Below are 25,374 nucleotides of genomic sequence, written 5' to 3'. Positions count from 1 at the left end.
TGCATGAACTCCGGTGCATGATGGGATACATCTATTGGTTTCAAAGGTACGAATGCTGGCGTGAGGGGAACATATTGGGCGCTTTTTGAAGGTAAACATTGAATAAAAAATAATAAAATATTTTACGTAGCTTTAAACGCATCAATAGCATTAAAACGGTCTTCCTAACAAAGGACAGCAGTACCATAAATTTATCCCCTAAAATAAAATTTTTCTTCGCAAGGTGTCCTGATACCTTAAATTATAAGACCTGTGGAAGAGTTGGCGCACCTGAATAACTTTGTTGCCCTGTCTGTTTACGCTCCCTGCGAATTTCTAATCAGCTTAGCTCTTAGCATGTTGACTCACATTTGATTATATAATCAACAGGGTATACACGTAATGCTAAATTTAATCTACCCTTGGTTCGCGAACAAGCAGCAGTAGAGTCTGTCTACATGGTGCCGCCATTAAATTCGAAATCCTGCGGATGTTTCAACGGAACGTGCATGCGAAGAGGCGCTGTTCAAAATGAAGCGTATTATTGAGCAGTGTGCCCGCAGTTTCCCCCGTAACAGCCCACAGCCTTGTGCCGTATGCTTGTCCGCGCAAAGTGCGCTACGTGCAAGAATACAGCGCTAAATTTCTACATCTGTATGCATACTCTACGACGAATACGCCTTGAATACTGTGCTGTACTGCGCGTCTAATAAAAAGCGACAGGGTACGTCCGGGCGACTGCTGCTGAACGCGATTATCTTCTTTCTGTGTCCTAAGCAGCTGTCCAACCACCTAAAGATAAGCCGAGCTTCTTATTTTTTTTTTCGGTTTGTTTTTCAGACAGCTATGTATGCATAAGTTAGCGTTACTCTGGTTTCTGAGTTCGCGGTATGTTGGTATGTGGGACCGTGCCTTCGTGAATGATGAACAGAATCAATCGGCGCGATGTAGAACGAGCGCCTTGCTTCCAGCGTCGGCTTCGATTCGTTGGAAAGGCGCAATGGCGCAACTTTATGTGCCTTCATTTTCTGCAGGGCGGCGGCAGCAGCCGCTATAAGAATCGCGACGGCGTTCTGGCGTTGTTCCAATTTCCCGATACCATGACTCGGGAGCCTCCGAACTGGAGCTGCAAACGCAACGTAAAAACGCATGAAAAATAACTTACGCTCGCATACCGACGTGCTCTCCTTATTTTTGTTTTTGTTTTTTTACATGGCGCCCGCTTGGACAAGCGAAGGATGGTATCTATAGTATATGTAGCGTGTGGTTACTATTGTTTTTCAGCATTTGTCTTTCGTTTAAGAATGGTTCCCACTTGCGCGTATTTGCGGGACTGTGTTGATTTATCGAAACCGAAGATTGGAGCGTGCCCATGGAGCCGCGATATTCTTTTCCTTGGAAATGTTGTTCCGATACTTGTGTAAGTGAGCTTTCCCTACAGTTGTGATTATTCTGGCATATACTGATGTATTGCTTGCAGCAGGAAAGGAACGTAGGAAAACATACGGCTAACTGTGTGGAAGCTATTTCCCTGAACCCGACTTGATGCTGTTTGTTCCATCGATTTGTGCGCCCATCGCAAGAAAGAGGTTCGACATAATCTTGTCTGTTCTCAATTTCTGGTGGACGGCCGTTGTCGAATTCGGCCGTATACTAGTGCGGGGACATCTCGGCGTTTCCGATTTGCGACGTGAAAAATCGCCCTGGCCAGCCAGTTTAAAACAACAGCTATACTATAGCGCCTTATACGGAAGGCGCAGGTGCGAGTGGCTGCCATAGTTTTCTCGGAGCTTCGACCTTTGTTTCCTTTGTTCGCGCTCGGATATAGAGCTCTCTAAGCTCGTAGCCAGGCCAAGAAAGGGCGGTCTTGGCTAAAACGGAGAGCTGGGGCTGAAGCGTGGAATAGAGGATAGGAAAAAAAGAAAGAAAGAAAGAAAAGGGCATGTAGCAAAGGGTTCTTATACCGATGCCCCGCAATGCCGTTTTGCTCTGCGTTGGAACCAAACTGGTGCAGGCGCATGAACCGTGAAGGCGGGCATGCACACCGTGTAGAGCGCACACTTTGATAAATAGCGGCGCGTTCAGGCGCGACGCAAGTTCAGCTATATTTTCCGTACAGTTCAGTCCCCCCCCCCCTTCTTATTTTCTTCTTCTTTCAGTTCTTTTATACGATAGACGTGCTCTGCCGTGTAGGGAAGTTTGTTCTCGAAATCTCGAGCCAAGTCCATTACAGAGCAAGGGAGAACTGAAGGGAGGCAAGGCAATTGCACAGAAACACGAAGGAATCTTGGCCAAGCGATTGTTGCGCGGAATTAAATACACCTCGAGGGAGCGCTGAATAAAGCAGTCTTCGTTGCACCCGCCAGCTGTGACTTGAAATTGAGTTTGTTTTAACTCGCCACAACCCAGGAAAAAAAAAACATATCTCATTTTAAACAAGCTTAACGAGTTTCAATTTTCGTGCGGTTTGTGTCCTGTTGAAACTTTCTATTATACAGTGAGGTATGGTATTGTAATGCCTGCATTCAGCAGCGGTGTTTTCTTAAAGGGATAACGTAGCACTTGGTTAGTTCTCTTAAAATTGTTTTGAGCGTTTTAGAAGGCGGTAAGGAATTCATTAGCGTATTAATGTTCTCATTATAGCTGTAGTTGAACGAGCAGAATGGAAACTTGGGGGCCCCATAGTTATTAGTAAAATCATAAGAAGCCAACAAACAATGACATGAAAGATTCTTATAGCTTCTTATGATATAACTACATTTATGCATGTTCTTGTTTGGGTGAGGGGTAGGGGAAGGTTGAATTGGGGGGGGGGCGTAATATGGGAACCACAAGGAAGAGAATATGGACACAGTTCGGGGTTCGCAGTTCTTTAGTATAGGACCCGTCCCGTCTGTATTCTCTTTCTCATGATCCTCTGTTTTGCACTACAACCTTTTCGAAATATATATGCTTCACCAAATGGTGAAATAAGCTTCATGCTTGAGAGTGGTCCGCTTGCAAATAAATTCTGTAACTATTTGATGATGTCAGTAGGCGCGTTCACCGATAGGAGATTCCACCAATACTCAAAGGGTATCGAAGATAACCTCATTACGCCACACTGTGACAGAGTGCAACGTATAGCGTCCGCACCACGGCCCGTAGCTACGTATGTACCATCACACTATTGTGACGCCTGGATTCCTCTGGCGATTCCATGCTCTTCAAGGTGTAACGCAGCATTTGCTCTAGTCCTCACATTCAGAAAGCGCGTGTCGCAAAAAAAAAAGAACTAAAGAAAGCGAAAGCAAGGAAACGTAATCATAATCATAAAACGAAGAATGTAAGGTCTCGGCAGAGCCATCAAACGACGCGACGTGCTTCAGCTCCCGCTCTCGAAATTTGTCTATGGTGTCGAGAGAACTTCACCTCGAGAAATGCTTTATGCTGCGTCGTCTCGAAAGGAGAAAACGTAAGTGCACAACGACGCGTAGCACTTGAGCCTCCTGGAAGAAAGAAGGAGGTGCTGGACCTAAATGGCCCGAGAAGAACTCGTATGGCATCCTCCTTTCTATACCTATCTCCGTGCGCATCGCCCTGGGATGCGTCCTTTGCCTGCCATCCTTCATTTGACGTCGACTGGCGGCCGTATAGAGCATGGTAGAAGAGGAGAGGGAGTGGGTGATTTTTAGGGCTTCTGTGCCGCTGCACCGCGTCGCCCGATGCTTCAGTTCCCTCTGCTTTTTTTTTCTTTCTCTCTCTCTCTCTCTCTCTCTTTCTGTAGCGTTCGGAAAGGCGCATCATCGTCCTCCTACTGAGTGCGTGCGTGCGTGCGTGCCAAGGCGTCGTGTGTCGCGTGGAGTTTGCCTCGTGAGTTTTCCCCCTGGGATGAGTGCGCAGCCTCGTCCCCTTCTTAAGGGCGTGGTGGTGGTCAAGGAATTTGCTGTCGCTCGCGGAAGTTTTTGTGCCTTGCCCTTGGGAAGCTTTATGGGTCGTAAACCGGAAACTGCTCGCGAAAGTGCTTTCTCGCGGTGTCACACTTGCCTCTCGTCGTCCTGCTCTCCGGCATCCTCTCGTGTTTCGCGGGGAAAAGAAGAAGGATGGTGTCGGTCAAAGATACGGCGCGTTCTCTCCGAGGGCGAGCGAGCGAAAGAGAGAGAGAGAGAGATGTTTGCTGAAAGTCTGTGCAAGCATTTTTCTTTACGCATTTCGCATTTAGAAGCCTTCCTCGACACTGTTTGTGGACGACCATCGGACGTCGTCATTCGTTTATCATCCGGACGCGTGAAGTTTGCACTCTTGATGTCTGATAGCAAACGCTTTGTGGTATTTTTGTTCAGCCTCTTCTCGCGAAAGTGCAGTGCTTGCTTGGATTTGTATAAAGGTATAGTATATCGACGGAAGATAGGCGCACAGGAGGACACTCACGAACAGCCTAGAAAGACAAAGGACACGGGCTAACACAGGATAGCGCCTGTCCTGTGTCTTTCGCGGCTGTTCGTGAGCGTCTTCCTGTGCGCTTATTTTCCGTCGATCTGCGATGCACCATATAGCCCGTCTGCAGGTGTTGTTAAAGTATAGTGTATGGTAACGACTTTTTTTGCGCATGCTCTTTGTACTTCGTAGTTCAAATGAGCGTGCGTTGTTAGCCAAAATGAAATATTAACATAGCATGCGTTGTTGGATTACCCTTCTAGAACACAAGCTAGATTACCGCTGGTGAGGCTGCAAAGTCTGTATGTGAGACAAAGCAGCACAAGTATAAGGCTGGATGCAACTCACTTTTGAAAATCTCGCACGAACTTCCCGTGACGCCGTAGAGTATTGCAACGTCTTACAAATGCTAGTTAGGTGTTTAATTAAAAGAAAGGGCTGTACTGCATATTTACGTAATCGAGAGAGATACGAATATGACAAGAGCAGTGGAATTTGTTCCTTGCGCGAAACAGATGAAAGTACTGTAATGTCATACGTGGGGGGGGGGGGGGCAATGCGCAATAGCTAAAACGTTGGATTCCGCGTTGTGAATGCTGATGTCTTAAAAGAGTAGTTTGGCCTTCATTGTGGCAGAAGATGCGGAGTCAATCCAGAGTCCCCCACTAACGCCTGCCTCATAATCATATAGTGCAGCTGGCACTTAAAACCCCAGAATATCAATCAATCAATCAATCAATCAATCAATCAATCAATCAATCAATCAATCAATCAATCAATCAATCAATCAATCAATCAATCAATCAATCAATCAATCTGTTATTTCCAACAGAAATTAGGGGTCCCTCAGGCTAAAAGCGGTTGCAAACTAATTGAGCGTTCTTGATGGCCCCCGTGCGTGGTTTGCGCAGCGCCCCTACTTCGCCCTCTGCCCATCTTCCAGCACGCCAGTCTACCAGCCTAACCTGATTTATTGTGTCCCTCTGTTATCCCGTTATAGGAAGCTTTCGCAGAGCACTCGCTTGCCATAGCCATGTTAGTGTGAAAATTGTTATTCCTGGATGTGGGCATAAACCACCAATCCAGGGTGGTAAGGGCAGATTAGTGGTTTTGACAACTCGAAAATTCTAATTAAGGGCGCATTAGATCTGAGGGATGCTAACGAAAGAAACTGAGCATTCTATTGTTTCTGCTGGTCTTCCTTCTTAAATTATAAGCCCCTGATGTGATTGTTCACCGAGATTATGCAACTGCGCTCTTATTCTGCGCTGTGAGCCGGCTTTGCGCGGACGCTGAAGGCCTTGACGTTTGTTCCAAATGCACCAATCGTCCATCAGTACATTTTTTTTTTACAAAATAAGAAAAAAGGACAAACAGCTATCTCGTAGGCACTATAAGAACACAGTCGAAATTCAGGTTTTCATTCTTGATAAAAGCCTGTTTCTCTGAACCTTCGCCCGAGCGCTACATCGGAGCGGTCAGCGAAGGGGGCGCCTAGGCGGAGGCGGTGCGATAGCGGTAGTACTGTGAGCGTTGAAACGAACAGTTGACGAAAAAGTCCGAGCAGGCAAAAGGAAAACGTTGCCGCTGCAAAAGCGAAGGGAAGGAAGCAGACAGACGGATGGCGGGTGGTACAGAGGGACGAAAAGGGACAGAGATAAGAGGGGGGGCGGGGGAGGGGACGGCGGCTCGGCGCGCGGCAACAGCGCGCTCGCGATGGCGATGAGGGATTGGGCGCCGGCGCGCTGCTTGCTCCCGTATATATGTGCGCGCCGTGTGATGCTGCACCGTCGAGGAAGAAAAAGAAGTGAAGGAGGAGGGCATCGGCTGGTTCTCCGATCCATTTGTCACTGCTGATTCGGCCCCTTGCGCTGCTAAAAGTGGAGCGCTGGCAGCAATAACAATGGTGCCGGCGACGACAGAGACCAACGAAGTGTTTGTGTAGCAGACACGGTTGAGTAGAAAGAACAAGAAAAGCAGAGAGAGAGAGAGAGAGAGAGAGAGAGAGACAAAGCACAGGAGTGAGCGCGTACTCATGCCGGTGCTGCTTCGCCACTGCACAGCACAATGAGCGAGCCGAGCGAGCCGAGCGAGGCATCAGCTCTGCGAACGGAAAACGACGCATTACTTCGGCGTTCTTGAAGCTCGCAGATGCGCGCTCTGGCAGGAAGTATCGTGCAAAGCTCTTTTTCGGGGAGGCTCACTGAACGGAGAGAAATAGCACAGGTTCCTTGCCAGGGTTGCCAGGGCCGAACAATGGGATCACGATGAGGGTAGTGCGGTTGCGGCTTGGCGATCTGAAGGCTATACTGCGCTCTGCTACATCGATTAATTTCTGCCCCACGGGAGCGTTTGATGAAACGACGTACATTGCGGCTGACGTCCGCTGCTGCAGCGCGTTTGGAGTGACGAATATGCCTCGTCAGTTATTTGTCGTTGGTCCTCCGAAACTTTTCGTCTCGGCTGGTTCTTGGCCACACTATTGGTACACCTGCAAATGACAGGTGACAGCGGGAGGGAGAACATGTTAGAGGATTTGGGAGATTTGTGCCGATATGCGGTATACAGTCATGTAGGAACCGCACGCGCTCCTTTTTTTTTTTTTTTGCGACCTTGACAAGGTGCAGCCCTTACGCGATGGCACGCCATCTTGGTGCAATTTTTGCGGTCGCGCATAATACACGCAGTCCCTTTGTACCGAACGAGCGAAAGCTATTGCTTTCACAGTGTATTTATTTGCTCGCGCAAGTACATTGCCGACCTGGTGCCCGTCTGTAATCATCCCCACTGTCGATGTCGCCGCTGCTCTGGCTTGGCTGGGCAACGCACTCGTGGATACAGTCGTCATCCGTGCCATCCACGGCGTTAGATGTGCGTCAGACTTTAAATTTTTTCACAAAAATGTCCGTAGGCACCGCGTGCCACGCGCCCTGAGTCAAAGAGCCGACAAGCTGCAGCGACGATCTTTCTTTTCTTTTTTTCTTTCTTTACTGTTCCTTTTCAAATTTTGGGCCGCCAAGTTTTGTGTGTATGGCTCTTACACGAGCGCTGCCTTTACTCGAGTATATGCAGTACAATTGGCACCTTCGACTGCTTGTTTCAGAGGGCTCTAGCCTTGTTAAAGAGTCGTGAGAAAACGCCATACAAATAGTATTAACGAAAGTAAGCGGACTCTAATAACGATGATCAGACTTACTTTTCACCATTGCAACCTGCTTGTGCTCGAAGTAAGCGTCAGTGGCCGTCTGACATGACATTCGTAGCGCTGCTGCCAGAAGGCTCTGAAACGACTAGCCGAAGATGCCACAAACATGTTATGACTTGAATTTTGGTGGTTATATTGTTTGCGATAGAAACAAGTGGCTGTGACGCTGAAATTGCTCCAATATAGAGCGCACCAGCTCAGGTCGTCCTCTCAGTCTTTCCTGCAAATAAAATGTATCTCCAGCCTCATAGAAGAACTTTCGAAAACACTTTAGACCAGCGTAGAAGACTCGCCTAATTAAAGTTTAAAAAGGCGTTTATGGACTTTTTCTTTCGTTTCTTTTTCAGTCATGTTCCTTACCCGATTACGACAAATGCTATTGTGGTTCGACGTGACGTCAGCACGCCAAAGATTAGATTAGATTAGATAGATAGATAGATAGATAGATAGATAGATAGATAGATAGATAGATAGATAGATAGATAGATAGATAGATAGATAGATAGATAGATAGATAGATAGATAGATAGATAGATAGATAGATAGATAGATAGATAGATAGATAGATAGATAGATAGATAGATAGATAGATAGATAGATAGATAGATAGATAGATAGATAGATAGATAGATAGATAGATAGATAGATAGATAGATAGATAGATAGATAGATAGATAGATAGATAGATAGATAGATAGATAGATAGATAGATAGATAGATAGATAGATAGATAGATAGATAGATAGATAGATAGATAGATAGATAGATAGATAGATAGATAGATAGATAGATAGATAGATAGATAGATAGATAGATAGATAGATAGATAGATAGATAGATAGATAGATAGATAGATAGATAGATAGATAGATAGATAGATAGATAGATAGATAGATAGATAGATAGATAGATAGATAGATAGATAGATAGATAGATAGATAGATAGATAGATAGATAGATAGATAGATAGATAGATAGATAGATAGATAGATAGATAGATAGATACCCGTTGTTTTCTGAACTGACCGGAGGCACGCAGCTCAAGCAGCTTCCGCAGGAGGCGTGTTAAGGCGGTATATATAACATACATGGAGGCGCTCCATCGAGAGGTGTCGACTTTCGCACGTTACGGACGCGCCGCTGTCAGTGAATCGCCCCTACATCCTCTTCCTCCGTCTCGGCTGCCCGTCGCTCGGGGCCGATCTCGACGCAACGTCCGCCCGGACGAGCCTGTCACGCGTTGCGCCGTGCGCCCGTGGGAGAGACACCCATGGGGACCGCGCGGCACGGCCTGCTTGAGTGTCGCGCACTTCCGTATCAATAAATGCGGAGAGGAGGGGGACGCGCTCATCCAGAGCGTATGGTCCGCGGGCCGACCGCGTGTCTGTGTCAAGCGACCGCAGCGGACGGGCTACTGGGGAGAGCTGAAGGGGGCCAAGCCGGTGAGGCGCTGGAAGGAAGGAACGGAGGCTGCCTCAAACAGCGCGCAATCAAGCTGAGTAATGCAGGCAGGCCATCATCCGCCCTTCGCGGCAGGCGCGACGCCGCGAGATGATGGAAGATTCCAAGCAGCGCCACAGCTCGGCCGCGTCTTGCTCAGTCACCGGTGGGGGGAGAAAGCGCGAGGACGGCGCGACATTTCTCTCCAAGTTCGCCTGACGGGTCCGCCTGTCTGAACGTAGTATGCCTGTCTGTCGAAACGACTGTAGCGTTCACCGCACCGCATCCCCTCCGTCCTCCCATCCCCCCCTTTCCAGTCACCCACTCGACAGTGCACCGAACGCTTGCGGTTCTTTCGTACAGCCAGGGCCTCCACCGAAAGAAAAAATTAAAATAAAAATTTAAAAAAATAAAGGGAAAGACACATTCGGGTATTTTTCTGGCTTCTGGGGGGTTTTGCTCGGAACGACGGCTCGCCGGGCGTCCGTGATTCGGTCGTTAATTAAAGTGGGATGTCTGGTTTTTATGCGCCTCTGTCGCGCTTCGCGCGTCGTCGTTGCTGCGCGCGCTACTGGGCTCGTGGCATGCTGGGCGCCATTCGTTGAACGCCCCCTGTTTTGACGGCAGCCGGCGGTGGTCGTCGAAGCGACGGAGACCGCCGAGAGCCGCTCGCGCGGAAATTATAATTAATATTATTATTATTGCGTACAAAAGCGCCGGACGTGGGGCTATCATAGATGACGAAAACAGTGCTGGCACCAGCGCGTGCCAACGCGCTGATGCGCGCCAGAATGCGCGCACGTCTTTCCAAAATTTCGTCCGTCGTGTCAATGAGGAGCGCGCGCCTAATGATAAATCGTTATACTCGGACTTCATCAGCGCTGACGAAGTTGCTGGAATGGTTGCGCTGTTTCGTTGACCGTGAAAATCAATTTCGGTGGACACAGGAAACAACTTTTCGATTTATAAGAGCAGTCGTTGCCGGCGAGGTGGGTCTTGTTTACTGGAAAGCTCGTTCCCCGATCGGAGTGCACGCAGTTGTATTGTACTAGTTTTCGTGTCATTTGTGTTTGATGCCGTTGTTGTCGGTTGTACGTGTCTTAGCAAATGTAAGGTGCTGGCGCGCGTGCGTGTGCCCTCGATACCGTACCTTTGCTTCCTCCTGCAGAATCTTGGCTTCAAATACGAATAGAAGGAGCAAGTGACTTGGAGCGCAGCGATTGAAATAGACATTGAGGAAAACTCACGTGTGTGTTGCTTGTTTTTCGAGAGCGTACGTTTTGTTTATTTCTTTTTCTTTTATCCTCTCTACTAGTTAATTTACGTTTACAATGCCCACTAAAGCTGATTCTCTCTCCCCTTGCCTTTATTTTCGTGTCTGGCGTAGTTGGTGCTGGTGCCAGACTACTGCGACCCTGCCGACTTGAAGGAGCAGTTCCGCAAGGAGATGGGCGCGCGGCGTCGAGCGGCCGCTCTCGCCACCGCGGCGGCCGGAGTCGTCGGCACCCTGGACGACGACTTCTACTCGACGCCTTACGAGACGCAGAGCCGCCCATCCGCGGCCGCCAAAGGTGCGTGTGCGTCTTCGCAAAAACTCTTATCTGCAAGGTGTGCACGTTTCTCGTGGAGAAAACGTTCTCCTTTGTTTTGTTTTTAAGCGTTAGTTTCTCGTCGGTGATTCCATTCTTGAATGAATGGGTAGTTGCTTGGTCTGTGGCCGCAATCGCTAAGAGTCGGCATGTGGTACGCATGCCGTATCCTCCGGGCCGGTTATCGTTGCCGTTGAAAGTCGTTGTCCTCTCCCGTGGACGACGACTTTCATCTGACTTATTCTGATTGAACATGCACGTGACACTGCATCTCAAGGGTGTAAACAATTTTTTTTCTTGCCACCGGCTTTCGAGAAGGCTGATACTTCATGTGAGACGTGCCGCTGCGTTGCCCCTGACCGAAAAATAAATGAATGCGTCGTACATTTCAAATTCCATTAGATGACGCGGCAAACCAGGATGAAAAGTGAACGCGAGAAACCGTCATGTGAGGTTAAACCTGTCTACATGCATGACGTGAGCATGGGTCCGTGCCATCTGATCAAGGAAGTAGTTGTCCAGTTTCGTGACAGACCGGTTGACAACGAGAACTAACCTTAAAAGGTATTTCATCACAAGGATTTTGTTAAGTCTGTCGAGTTTAGAGCTGTCTCTACTATATCTATAGATGCGCCGGTTACTGGCTTTGTTTTGTACGAAATTTCGCGAATGAACAACATACAGTACGTAAATATCTTCAGCGCAGAAATTTGGAGGACGCTTAAGTTTCGCCTTTAAGAGTGGAACGCCGACAGCATTCAAAGATTCCTGACTGCTTTTCACGCTTCCCGGCAACTGCAGCTTATGCACCCGTAATGTTTACGGGGAAACGCTGGCGGCGAACGCTACGCACGAAGGCGAGCTTTCCGGTAAAAACGCAGCCTCTTGCGTGGACCGATCTCGTGTTACTGTTTCGCACTTTTAATATTTCAATCTGAGAAGATCTAACATAAAAGGTATGTGCTGTCGGTGTTTTTTCTTTTTTGGCTTGACGTTTGTGTGTGGGCTGTCATTCTCAAAATTCCAAGGAGTAACTTTGTAAAGACTGTAAGACCAGGTACGAGCAACTTAGATGATAAAAGAGTGGTTGGGTATGGGTGCTCTGAAATGTTTTTTTGTCAAAGGGATGGTCGATGCTGGACGCTGTACGCGTGACGCGTGACGCGGGCGCCGGGCGCCTGAGTATCGTCAGCCGCGATTTCTGCGTTCACCATCATTAATTAGAATACCAATTAAGCACATTTTTTCTCCAGTTCGAAAACGTATCCTACAGAAAACACGTCGGGTTTACATGTCGTAATTCGACACGCACCGTGTGTCACAGGTATACATCGCCCACTCTGTATATGGCCAAAGTTGACTTCGTTTCGTTTTGCGGCTCTCCTATTTGCATCTCCAGCCGCCTGAGCTCTTAGAAAAAGGATGAGAGTTTCCGCGGCCTCCCGACATTTGGAGCTCTGATGATGCAATAGGAGCACCATTATAAGTTCGGTGACAGCTCTTGCCACATGCCGAGTGGAGCGCGTGTTCTTGACTAAAGGCTTTACGTGTACATGTTCTTTAGCTCAGGAAAGTCCAGAAGTGAACTTCTTTAGGTCATACACCAAGCGACGGTAGTCTCGTGGATTGCTGAAACACATTCATAGTTGTCACAGGAAACGACACTTTGGCAACGGTCCAAAGGAAATTGCAGGAGGCGCGATTTACGCAAAAGTGTTATGACGTCCATACAGAGTGCAAGCACTGCTGCTATTTTTGCAGGCGCTTGCTTAAAATCACGTTAAAGATCATATAACGACACTCGCACCGAACTGCGCAGTACTGGGAATTTCAAAGCGAGATTTATCTTTAGTGGTTCGAAGTGCTGTATACCGACACATTTTACGTCTCTAACTAAATAATTTAGCCATGTACGTCCGAAACAATAATAGGACGGACACGGTGCGTGTTTTTGGTGAGCAAGATAGGCATAGTTTGCTTTGACCGCATTCAAATCGTGAATCGGCCAGTCGTGAGCGATTGACCATGGGAACGGTATAAAATCGAACGAAAGGAATTGTTTCGTTATACCAGCTATATCGTTGGTTTTCTGAACATTCCAGGTCTCCTTGTACGGCAAGTCTCGTTGACTTGACTTTTGTGTGCTTGTATTAGAATACAATACAATACAGATGTATTTCCAGAAATACAAGAGTTCTGGCGGGTACGAAAGGCTAAAAGCTGTTGTAAAGACAGCTTGACTGGGGCCGATGGTCCGTCACAACGCACACATGGTGGTTGCATCAAAAAATCGCAACATTGTTAGACACTCAGAACAAATTAATTACTTACATAAATGTACAATAACAAGACCGAATGTGATATAGAAACGAAGAGAGAAAAAAAAACGGAACATGCCACGTATCACTTTTCTTGTATTGGCAGAAATGAATTTTGGTGTCAAAGATACAGTAGACACTAGGAAATTTTTTGAAAGCAGTATTTGAGAAATAAAACGAATTTAGAAGGCGAAGAGCGTAGAAATATTCTATTTAGATAATTTGATGCTTTAAGAAAGCTGGCTGCTTTGTCTCCGGAAAACCCATGTTGTCAATGTGCCGAATCATCTTCTTTTGCAAAGAAAGGATTTTAATAATATTCGTATTTCCTGTAGCCATCTACACTAAGCGACAGTAATTTAAATGGAAAGAAAGTAAGACATAATAAATGTTAAGTTTTGCTTTGGGTGGAAGAAGACACCGACATCGAGCCACAACACCTGTGATAGTAGATAGTTTTTTGCAGATATTTTCAATATGTTTATCCCAAGTAATGGCGCGAAGAAAAAGTGACATCTGATATTTTATATTCATCAACAATTTGCAGTTCCTTACTGGCATACACTAAAGTTTGATTACTGGTGAGAACTTTATTTTTTGCGTGGTATAACATTACTTTACTTTTTGCACGGTTTATGTTTAGGCAATTAGCGATTAGCCATCAGATAGCTTAGTGAGTAGATAATTGACTAGAAACTAGAAAAAAAATTATCTTTTCTAATCCTTTGGAAAATACTGGAATGATTGAGATAGGTCTGTAATTTGACACGTCGTTTCTATTGTCTCCTTTCAACAGTGTAGTTACTTTACTCTTATTAATTTTTTTTTTCTGAGAACACCCCAGGCTGTAAAGCTAGATTGTAGATGTGCGTTAAAGCTGGAGTGATGTATTCTAAAACATGCTTGATAGGTTTTGTTTGGATATCATCAATGTCAAGAAATTTACTAATTTTAAGGTTCATAAAAGTGCTAAATACCTCAGATTCACTAGTGGGATTTAAACGTAAGCTGTTCGAAACGGAAAGAAACTGTTAGTACGCAGCAGCTGCAGCGATAACAAACCGAAGAACACGAAAGCGTGCACGGTGAATTCATTGTTCTCGAATGCGCCTCCAATAGTTGTCTTGAGAAGGAAGTGAAAGAAAAAGGAAAACAGGAGCGACGTGCAACGTGCTTGAAGTGCCGGTCCGATAATTAAGATAAATTTGCGTAGGTTGAAGCCCAAGAGACTTCTATCTGAAGTTTTCCAGTGCGTAATTTTTTCGCGCTTTTCATGCATGGAAGACCACTTTTTATGCCTTAATATATATTGCCGAATTTTTTTAAGCAGACATGGTTTAGAAAAATAAAAAAAATGGCTTTGCCAAGATACAGCCAAAATTGCAACAAAAGGAAAACTAACTTTTTCAAACAGTCGGCTGACGGGTTCCTGGGAAGCAAGGAAAAAGAAGAGCTTTCCTTTATCTCGAATTCGTTTGAAACTTCATCGCCTTGCGAAGCAAGGCCGCCTTCTGAGGCCCTCTGGCTTCTCTTTCCTCACTCAGATTAGAGATTTTCCCGTTGTTTTGTCTCCTATGAAGTTCTTCGGTAAACGCCAACCCTGAAATTAAAGTTTTGACGTAGAGTGATGAATGAGGCCTCCAGATGCGCATGAGTATGAAAAAGGGGTCTTGCGTCGTATGCATGAAAAATGCTCTGCTTAGCGTCACCAGCTATGATGCGGGGTCCCGTTTTAAGTTGAAGCCACTATTCTAAAGCTTCGCCATCTTGAGTAACGCCTGAATTTAGCATACGTGGTCGAATCTAGCCTCATCTTGTCTTATTTGTTGTTGTTTGCTCCAAAACAATGTTGTTGCTTTTGTTTTGCTTAGTACAGCCGGTCGCGACGGGCATTGCTTAGCTCCACGAGAGCATTAGCAGGATCCGTGTCCGGCATATTCGTCAACCCACGAGGCATTGAAGAGGCCGCAGTGCTTATTGAAATCGAATGGCGCATGCGAGTGATCCGCCTTTGATTGCGTGACCCCTCACGTGATCACCAAACATTCCCTTTCTCCCCTAACTTGTCTTCTCTACTGCGACATATGGTAACTAGTGGAACGTTATTTGATTGACATCGCTGTCCATCCGTCTTTAATTCACTTTTTTGCTCTCCCAGCATTGTCATGTTTTCTGCATTCTATCCGTAAATGACGGGATAGAACGGACGCGCGTGCTTTAGGCTACACATAAACAGATATCACGCAGGATTGCATGTGTACGCGACAATCTAAAGCCGAACTTTCGTCGTATGCATGCTTCCAAGGAGTCGAGTATGTGTGGTTTGTGTGTGGGCTCTACTATCATTCGTTGTTTTTTCCTCTTGCATTTCCAAATTGTTGTCAGGTTTCAACTCCGAAGTCAAAAAGCGTTTGTCTATAGCGACATCCTCCGTTCCCACGCTTCTTCTTTGGGAAATGAGCATAAGTTGTTTGCCCCTGGTGAACTAGTGATTGCGATATTCAAGCGGACTTTTTTGTACATAACGACGCTCCATTTAAACTACTTGCGCCCGCGCCCCACGTATACGAGCAGCTAGTGTGGTGGAAAGAAGCCGTCCAAATCAATCTGCTTTTGAAAGTGTGCTTTTCCTGTAAGAGTGTCTGTATGCAGAGAAGCCAGATTTTCAGTGCGCTTCCCGTAGGACAGCTTGCCGGTCACTTCTCAGGTGCTTGCAGTTTAAGGTTCCTCATTCAACATTAATCTCATGCACTTTATGTGTCGCTTGTGCAACTGAAGAAGTTGTTAACGTTTGGCTGGCCACTAGGACATGTCCGTTGAGAGTACGCCGTAGTTAGCACCATTATACGCGTCCGTGTTAAGTGTTCGCCGCGGACGCTATTTTATACGACCATTCCGTTGAAGGCCTTGCTAAAGCATGCCTAGTTTGGGATTCATCAAGTCGAAATGTGCATGTGGCACAGCCGTCTCCGCTGCCATTTCTTCTACACGACAGCTGTGACGCTTCAAATGCGCGCTTCGTCCCCTCCGAAGCGCTCTTGAGCTCGGCGTGTCCCATCCAGTGCTTAGCTGGGACCATTAGTTGGATGGAGACCTGCCTTTAAAGAGCGAGTTGGAGCACGAAGCAGGGTAGCGGGGAACGGCAAATGGGTAGGGCCGGTGGTGAAGGGGGACACGAACGCGCCGTTTAGTTGGACCAGTGCTCCTTGCGCGGCGTTCCACCCTGACGGTGCCTGCGTGGTCTTCGCTTCCTGCTGTGTATATAGAGGGGCTCTTCGCTAATGGCGTCCGCGAATGCTCTCGCATCGCTTGTACTCCTCTCTCTCTCTCTCTTCACTCCTTCCCTCCCAATCTCTTTTCTGCCACTCCCTTTCCTGAGCTCTCCCCAGCGGAGACTCAAGAACTCTGGAAAACGGCGCAGTTGTTGAAACGTCTTGTGCCTGGAAAACTTCTTCTGGCTTCCTTTTCTTCGTTCCTCTGGAATGCGAACGCTGCGGTTCTTCGTTTCAATTAAGGCTCTCTCCGTCTGGCCCGTTTTCTTTTGCCTGCCTCCCAGTTTCTTTCTTTCTTTGTAATTCGCCCTCGATCTTGTGAATGCTTTAGTAATGCACTTGACCGCTTTAGGGCTCCCTTCTTTTCAAGTTGCCACGTTGTGGGTTTTTATCTTTCTAGCTTTTTTTTTCCTATATTACATCGTGTTCCAGGATCCTTCGGCATAATTTTAGGGCTGAGAGCATAATGCCTAAGCTGAGCTCGGTAATTTGTTAAGCATTCGTAACTTTTTTTTAAAAGCATGTTCCAGGACAATGTAACTATACGGTTGCGCCAAGTATCTTAGGGTCCACGTTGAAATATGGAGATCGTTTTTCAAAAACGGAGCTGCGGGCGCGTTCTCTCTCTTTCTGTGCGTTCGTGCACGCTCGTGTGTGTCTCAAAGAAAGTGAGAAAGATCAGCTATCGATACTTTCTTTACAGACCACTCTTTGCCTGGGCCGACGGTGCTCGTAAGAAACGCTTACATTTATCACGCATCTGCTCAGCTACGCTGATCGGTTCGCAACTTTTGAGTTAACGAGACGAGGAGGATGCAGTGAGTAGCAACTTCGCGCATTCTGTCTTGAAAGTTGTGCTTCGAAAGTGCCTGCGGGGCCAAGGTGGGCACGCGTGTGCGAGCTAAGTCCGCGGATAGCCTTAAGTGTGTGAGTCGCCCTACGTGCACTTGCTTGCATGTATGCACGTGGGTGTCCACGTTACATTTAATTTCCGAGTTTAAGTAGCGTGAGTATCAAATCGACGAATCGCCACGCGAGTTATTGCGTGCGCGCCCGGGTGCATTGTTGCTTTAACTTGAAAAATCACCGCACCAAGGCATTTTGCTTGCAAATGTTTAGGGGGAAAAAGAAATGAGCGGACGCGCACCGAACTATACGCATACGTGCGGCAACGCGCACTCAAAATTGCGAGCATTTCGGGAGCGTTCCTTGCGAGATCGCAGCGTGTAATTCTACAGGACCTTTCCTCCATCGAAATGCGAAGTTTTTCGCTGAGTGGCGGGTGTACGATTTCATGTGCTCCATCTTATGCGCCCTCCGCCCTATACGCATGCCAAATATAGTGACGGCGACGGCGGAATCAGTGCCTGTCGCTGGCGCTGCGTGGCGTGCTGTAACTGTTCCTTGCTATCGTGAGAGAAAGAACGCTTGTTTTGAGGATACTCCGTGCCGTTTCTATCTTTGAAGAAAAAGAAAAGAAGAAGAAGAATTGGGGGGGGGGGGGGGGGGAGCTCGGCATATCGGGAGTAAGGAAACGGAAAGGCAGTCGCTCATTAATTGTTCTTCTGCCTCCTTTCTCTCTCTCTCTCTCTCTCTCTCTCACTCTCTCCTCTCTCTCTCTCTCTCTCTCTCTCTCTCTCTCTCTCCTCACTGGTACTTCCTATATTGCTCCCCTCCGAGTCTAGACACGTCGACAGCTGCGTGCTCGTTAATTCGCGCTTCCTTCCCGAATACTCGCGAATCGCGCTAGGCTGAAAAGAAACTGCGCGCACGCTTCGGTGGGGTTTAGCTTCGGCCTCGCCTGAGCACAGCAAACTCACGCAAATCGCTCTCATATCGACAGACTCCGCTTTCTTTTTTCTTTTTCACTTTTTCGCGTCTTCCCGCATCGTTTTCTGTATGTGCGGTTTGCGTGCTGCATGCATTCGGGCGCGCCGGCTGCGTTCTGCCTCGCTTTGTTGCTGCACGCGAGCAGCGAGCCGTATGCTGCGTGAAGCCGCAGTGCTTTGTCGCGCCCTGCTCGTTTATGTGAACTTCGACGGTGTTTTATGCAGCACGTGCCATTGTTTCCTCTCGTTCCGGCATCTCTCTTTTTGCAGGATGTCAGCGAGCGTAGCAATGTGGTTGCTTGCGCGTAATGGCGTTGCGGTTTTGTTCTCCGTCACTTTCCTTTAGTATTTTTTTGCTTCAAACGGTGCACGAGTGTCCACAATATAGGCGCCGCCTTCGCTAATGCGCATGCGAAGCATCGACAATTTTTTTTTCACTTCGCGTCACGCACAACTACTCGTAAGTTTGGCGAAGACGTTACGTCCAGTGGCACTGCCTCTTGCTTTATTTGCGTGGAGGTTTAAAGTTTTGCACGGCGAGAAGTGAAGTTTTCTGGTGCGGGCATTGTACCTATTTGGAAGTTCGGTCATGGAAACAGCGCATTTATTTATTTATTTATTTATTTATTTATTTATTTATTTATTTATTTATTTATTTATTTATTTATTAAAACTGAAGCTTCGGTCCTTAGTTCGCAAGTTTTTGTCATGATTGGAATAAAATGAAAGCTAAATCTTGCGAAAACGCTCCGATGAAGTTCGGTAATCAAGTGATTTGGTGCTACGTGATAAGTGGTCAGGAAAAGGTAACTTTAATTTTAGTCTGATGTTTCTAGCCCGCTGCAAGTTGCTGCACCATGTTTTACGCACACACTGGGTTCGCATGCCGGACGCTCTCCTCATCTCCCGTGTTTTCAGTGCGCACTTTCATGCACACACCTATCAACTTCTGGGCGCGTTTTGTTACCAGACGTGCGCTGTTGAAGTAAGGTGCGTCGATTTGATTTCGCAGGCGGCGATGATCTGGTGGCTGATTGAAGTCAAACTTCGCGAGACGCTATTGCTCCTGTTACAGGCTACAACCCTTTTTAACGTTCATCGTCCTCGATTGCTTGTGTGGGGCGTCGGTGTGCAACGCGAGGAACATCTAGGTGATCGCGCTTGGAGCCGCACCCCTGTTGAAATTGCATTGTGAACCATATAGTAGGCTGGAGGCTTCTTCTGCCAGGATAATAGATAAGACTTGAATGACCGATCGGTCGAACACAAGCAAATTCTTGCGACGAGCGGTAGATTCCGCCGACCACGTGATGCGACATATGTTACATCATTTGAGGGCGCTTGCAGAGATGAAAGCGTTATCGCAAGCTGTTACCGCGAGCTGTTGGAGGTTCCTTAAGAGCGACTTAAGGCATGCGAAGGAGATAGTTGGATTGGTTCTGCTGATAATTGTAGAGCTTAATCGCGCGGATATTAGAATCAGGATACCATAGGTGGCGAAGGGTAGAAAGGTTGCGTGAAGGCGTAAAAAAGGCAGCTAAGGATCGGTTATGGCTTAGCCCTTTTGATGTGATATTAATGCAAGCAGGTCGTGGCTTTCGTTTTCTTATTGGCAAGCTTCACATTTGTTGACGTCAACGTGAGCTTAACTCCAGCTCTACGCCGTTAGACCATATATTATCTGCAAGTCACTGGTCATGAGCCGGTGAGGCCCCTTTCAAGATTTTGAATAGTGGATGAAACGTGCCCTCCACGTATGTTTTTATTTGTGTGCCACGTACGCTTGAGTCGATCATTAGACGAAGCACACGTTGTTTGTATATTGCGTACATTCATCTTTAACGCGAAGTCAGTGGCGAGAGGGGTAAGGGATTTCCATGGATCACCACTTTATTTCCACGCGAGCTGGGCACTGGAGCCGCCTGGAAAAATCTCCGAAGCCCCGCTAACGCAAAATGGTCTAATTCAATAGAGTTTCCTTGGCTTTTTACCTGATGAGGAGGGAGAAAAAAGAGGCAGTTAGGGCGATTGATTTGCGCAGTAGTGCGCCCCGGGGGCCATAACGTTTCCTGCATTTAAAATGAACTCCGGCGACGAAGCTTGTCCGGAGCTTCTGAGAAGATTCGAAAGCATTAAAACAAAAGAAGTCAACGAAGAACAAAATTAGTCACTTACAGGCTTTAGTTTTAGTGGTCCCATATCCGGCGAGTCTGGTCGGTGGTGCTAACACAGAAACGAAAAAAAAAATAATGAAGTCATCGCCTCGATAGGCGAAAAAACAAACGGAACACAGAGAAAGAGTCGTATAATTGTGGGTAGTCCTTTGCGCACACAAGGGCAGTAGGCCGCGCTACAAAGGAGCCGTCACGTGCCAGGAGCCTTGCGAGGAACAAAGAAAAGCAGAATCGATACCAATGCAGCGTCGAGGCTTTCAGAAGGCGGCTCCCTGTCAGCAGTTTCTAGCTTTAAAAAAGCCACATCTAAATGAAGAAATATTTGAGTGTGACATGTAACTTGCTACGCGAACAGGAGTACATAATCTGGTCTCGGAATACGTCTCAGCTCAATGTAGAACTGAAATTTACAAGTTGGTAAATTTTGTAACCTTAGCGCCTGAACACTCGAATATCCAGCGCGTCTCAGCAGGCTGTTCTCTGCATTTCTTTTTTGTTCTGTCAGTCTGTAGCAATTTGGTTCTAAAGGAAATCCCACGTCTGCCGTGTTGTGGTCGTTGGATTTTAGAATAAAGTGCAGAAGGAGGCTTGCGCGCCTTCGTTTGCACTTTCTTCTATTTCACTGCGCACAGGTTTCATACTTGGGCAGCTCCGAATAGAACCTGCGGTAAAAATGCAGGCGTTCAGCATTTTTTTCTTTTTTTTTTTTACGCTGGAAGAAATCTTTGTCTCGAGCTGAAGGTGTGGGATAAAGAAAAATTGGGATTGGCGGGCGCCGTCGAAAAGTAAATTCCTCCTAACTCGCTCCAGCCTGGTGGCAGAGCCGAGTGTACAGACGCGGAACTCTTGTTTCCTCGCGCCCGCTGCTGGGGGCAACGGTTCCAAGGTGTAGGAGCTAACAGATGACGCCGGCGATTGCCCAACTAGATCCGCCGAAGGAACGGCTGACTTGTGGCTGGCGCCGAAACAAAAAACGCCCTCGCTGCGACGATTCCACCATGTAGAGATAAGCGGGTTGCTACGCTGTCTTTTTCGGCGCTCGAAAATTCAATTTTGACCGCCTCGCGGCTTTCCTATGCTGCCGACATGTTCGCGCCCCTGTTGCGAGGCAGTTTTTTCTATAGATCCCACACGACTAGTGGAACTCGTTTGCTTGTTTGTTTCTATTTCTTCGCGTCTGTTATCCTACTCTTTTATTAATTTCGAAAAGCGCAGCGTTGACTTGACGCGAAGACATGTCTTTTTTTTGTGTGTGCGTCTGTGCGTGTGTGCTTTTAAAATATATCCTGCTAAGAAAACATGACGTACAGTACAGCAGTGGGCATTGGGATGGTAACGGCGGAGTATAGTGACTCTAACTTGAAATAAAACGTTCTATTACTCTACAAAACAGCATTGCATACATACAATAATGCAATAACACAATAATCTATAATACAATAATATTTCTCCGTATACGTATATAGCGCCATGCAACGGGAGAGAAAGAAAAGTAGTACGTTTAAAAAAAAAAGCTGTGATGCAGGGGACACTCTGTCCTTCTGAAGCACATCTTTCTTTTTTTTGGCAAATTACTAAAGGCCTCGACTGATAATGTCGCTGCAGCACTTTCGTCTCACAGTCTCCCCGAAAATTGCGCCCAATTTCGACGTTCTCTGAGAGTCGCCCTCTTGGAATGCGTGTAGAGTGACTCCCTGCGCCCGCCACAGCGGCGTGAACTGGACACGCGCGTACTTTAATTGCGGTGTCTTCTTAGAACGTCCGAGGAGAACGGAGGTTCCGTGCTCTCGTAATGAGACTGGCGAGTCCTCGCTCGCAATTTGGAAGTCGTTACGCCGACCGGAACACGGGTCCACCGTGGCTCATCCGGGCCTTCAAGCGCGCCGCCTTCTGTCGAGAATTGCTCTTGAAGAAGCCTCAGTATTGTAGCGCTCATTTCCGTTCACCAGGCGGCTGTTCCACGTGGCGTGTGCCTGGGCTGCTTTACACAGCTATATATATATATATATATATATATATATATATATATATATATATATATATATATATATATATATATATATATATATATATAAAGCACATATGGCAATATGTCACATATCTAATAATCTCGTAGTGTCATATGAAAACACATATCGTTTATATGTGTTCTCGTATGACCATATAACATTATTTGATATGTGGCATATGTTTTATATAATATTTTTTTTAATGTTTGTATGGCATTTTGAAAGATCACTGAGTGAAAGACCACTGAAAGGCCACTGAAAGGCCGCTGAGTAGTTTTGCAAGAAGAGGGACGTAACAATATATATGTCGTGCGTGTCATCGGCTTTCTTGCACTTCTCAGAAACATTTGCACCTAGTGTTCCTCGAACTAAAGTTTCCAGGCATGCCTTTTCCCCTATCGATTTATGTGGAAAGGCTCGGGGCTGCGTGTTGTTCAACGTGTCTGTGGATGCTAGTTTACCCTCAAGCGATCGAATTCCTGTGAAGGAAGTGAAAGTTTGTGTCACAAAGAATTGAGTATAGCCCGTGGCAGGGAGTGCGCGTAGCGCGGAGCGAAGTGAGGCGCCCCAGGCAGACCGCCGCTGTCGTAGCAACGAAGTGTCGTCGGCGTATCGTCGTTCGTCGATGAGTAACAACGAGAATGACGAAGAAGGCAAGAAAGGAAGGACAGGAAAGAAGGAGACGGGGAAGAGGATACGGGACTGGAATCCAGACGGGGCTGGCGGCGACCTCATATGGCGCACTGCAGCAGCAGTAGTCGCCCGCATTGATCCCACGGGCGGCGCGCAGCATCTTCCTCCGGTCCTCATCTTTTGTTCCCGTCTCCCCCATTCATTCGCGCCCCGTCGCCGCCGCCACCGCCGCCGAACTATCCTCCTCTCTTTCTCTGCTCACTTGTTCTGGGTCTCTCTTCCTCTTTCCTTCTAACGCACACGTACTAGACAGGACGTAGTCGTGCGGGCGCTTTCTCTCGCGCTCTCCGGCGACAACTCCTTCCCTTTCGCTTTTAGCGACAGCGCGGTTTTGGTGACGTGTCGGGCCTCCTAGGCAGCCTGCTGCTTGCGTCGCGATGCCAGCGAGGCAGGTCTCGGGATGTTTCTGGGATAATATAAAGAAAGAAAGAAAAAAAAAAGGCTGTGACTAGGATGTAACGATTTCGGCTGAGCCCTGTCTGTTCCTGGATGCGGCCCTTCTATTTCTTTCTTCTGTAACGTTCCTTCTCGCTTCCTTCTTTTCTTGCATCGGGAGCCGTGCGCCTCCCAAATTGGTTTCGACCTCGCTCAATGGAGCCACGGGTGGTGGCAGCGGTCGGTGCACAATGGCAAGGAGTACGCGAGGTGGCATCCCTGATTTTCACTTTGCGGTTGGCCACGCGGAGACATTGTCTTCCTTCCCTTCGAGAAGAGAACGACTTGGAGGGAGAGCACAGGCAGGCTTCTTGGTGCGCGATGCACGGCTAGAAGAGAAAGCGGCGGGGACATTGGTCCGTTTACTGCGGCTGATGCTCCGCCTGCGTGTTGTACAGCAGGAAGTGTGCGTCTTGAAAGATATGCAGCGGTACTGCATGCCTTGTGACTCGTGCTGTATCGGTGGTGGGGCGCGTTGTTGAAACTCTATCAACGTGACTAAACGCCGAAGCGAACATAACATTTTCTATTTTAGTCCTTTGAGTTAAAGAAAAGGTGTCGGGGATCAGACGGCTCACAGACTCGCGCCGTGCTTTGCGTCTCTGAACAGCGGGAAAGGTGGACGAAGCCTTCACTATACTTGGCTAGCGTGCATGGATTTTTCGACAAGTCGTGCATTGGCTCCAACACGCGTAAGTTCGGTGGCATGAATGGAACTCCACTATTCCTTCTGCTTGAATTAGACTATATATGCCGCAATAAGAACCCATGTGCGGTTTGGAACGTTTGGAATAAATGCAAGAGCACAACAAATAATATCAAACTTTTCAAAGCGGATGCTTACGGCAGATAGGCGCTTTTACTAACGTAGCGTGCATCATTCTATATCATTATGTCAGATATCACTTTTCTTTCGTCCGCATACTTCACGCCATGAAAAGAAAGTTGCTGGGTTGTGGTACCCTACTCACCCCGCACACAAATGAAACGTTCGTACGCGAACCATTCGTAGGAAAAGGTGACAGTGAATTCTGACGTTGCACGTACGAACAAAGGCGTCCACGTCAAACAGCTCTTCAGTCCCTGATGCGCGTCGGTGAAAGAAGCTAGCTTTCTCATTTTGTACTGTGGTGCGAATGCAGCTCACTCATTAATCTCGCTTCTACATTTCATACGCGCGGAGCACATCGCGACGCTACCAGACAACGACTCAAAATCTTCTTCGCCTCTGAGATCAATTTACTGGGAGGCAAAGCTCTAAATTCACAACCGCGTTTCGTCCGGTAACTCACTAGAGAAGGCGACCCGTAGGATAAAGCAATGCGCGAATGCCTTTCACATCGCATCCAGCTTAACTCGCCCCGCATAGAGTCGCCCTTTACAAAGACCTGCGGGCGCGCGTAGGAAGCTTGCAAGTATAAGCAGCGTGCTCTGGGAGCGTGATGGAACTTCTCAATGAAATTAGACCGGGAGTCTTCGCTAATTGTTTTAAATTTGCATCGCTCTCCTCTGGAAGCGAGGAGCACGGCACCAATCGAGTTCTGTGCGGGGAGAAAACGAGGCAAGGCTGCTTTCAATTCAGGATGTTGGGGGAAGCCGGAGCTGTTCTTCTTCGGGCGAAGCCCACCACTGTGCTTGGAAAGGCGCTCATTTACTATGCACGACTTCGGCGATTAGTATTGTATTTCGATTCCCGAATGTTTCTTTGCTTCTCTTTGTCTCTCACTCTCCCTCGCTCTCTCTTTTCATTTTCAACTCACGTCCCTCCATATCTCCGTTACAGAGTTTATCGATGAATGTGTAGCTCATCTGCTTTTTTTTTTTCTTACGGCGATCTTTCTGCCCTTTTCTGTTCTAACTGGCTTTCAGTTGCCCGCGAGGGGGAGCTGTATTGGCTAGTCTCATTAATGTTTCTTTGAAAGGCAATTTAGAAGACAACGACTCTGTCATGACCCTCGTTTGCATTCCTGATTACGCCTTTTTGAGCTACCGCGGCCTTTTTCCACGCACTCCAC

At 47.3% G+C, this 25,374-nt stretch overlaps 1 protein-coding gene across 1 annotated transcript in view; it reads left to right on the top strand.

Annotated features, from left to right (window-relative positions):
• Positions 1-25,374, top strand: part of LOC142572164 (uncharacterized) — a 233,750-nt gene that overhangs the window by 83,430 nt on the left and 124,946 nt on the right. Inside the window, exon 3 of the mRNA XM_075681087.1 lies at positions 10,428-10,611. Within this exon, the coding sequence (XP_075537202.1) occupies positions 10,428-10,611 (184 nt within the window). The remainder of the gene's footprint in view (positions 1-10,427; positions 10,612-25,374) is intronic.

This window comes from Dermacentor variabilis, chromosome 2 (genome assembly GCF_050947875.1).
Source record: "Dermacentor variabilis isolate Ectoservices chromosome 2, ASM5094787v1, whole genome shotgun sequence".
Lineage (NCBI taxonomy): Eukaryota > Metazoa > Arthropoda > Arachnida > Ixodida > Ixodidae > Dermacentor > Dermacentor variabilis.
This window is presented reverse-complemented; position numbering and strand designations above follow the sequence as displayed.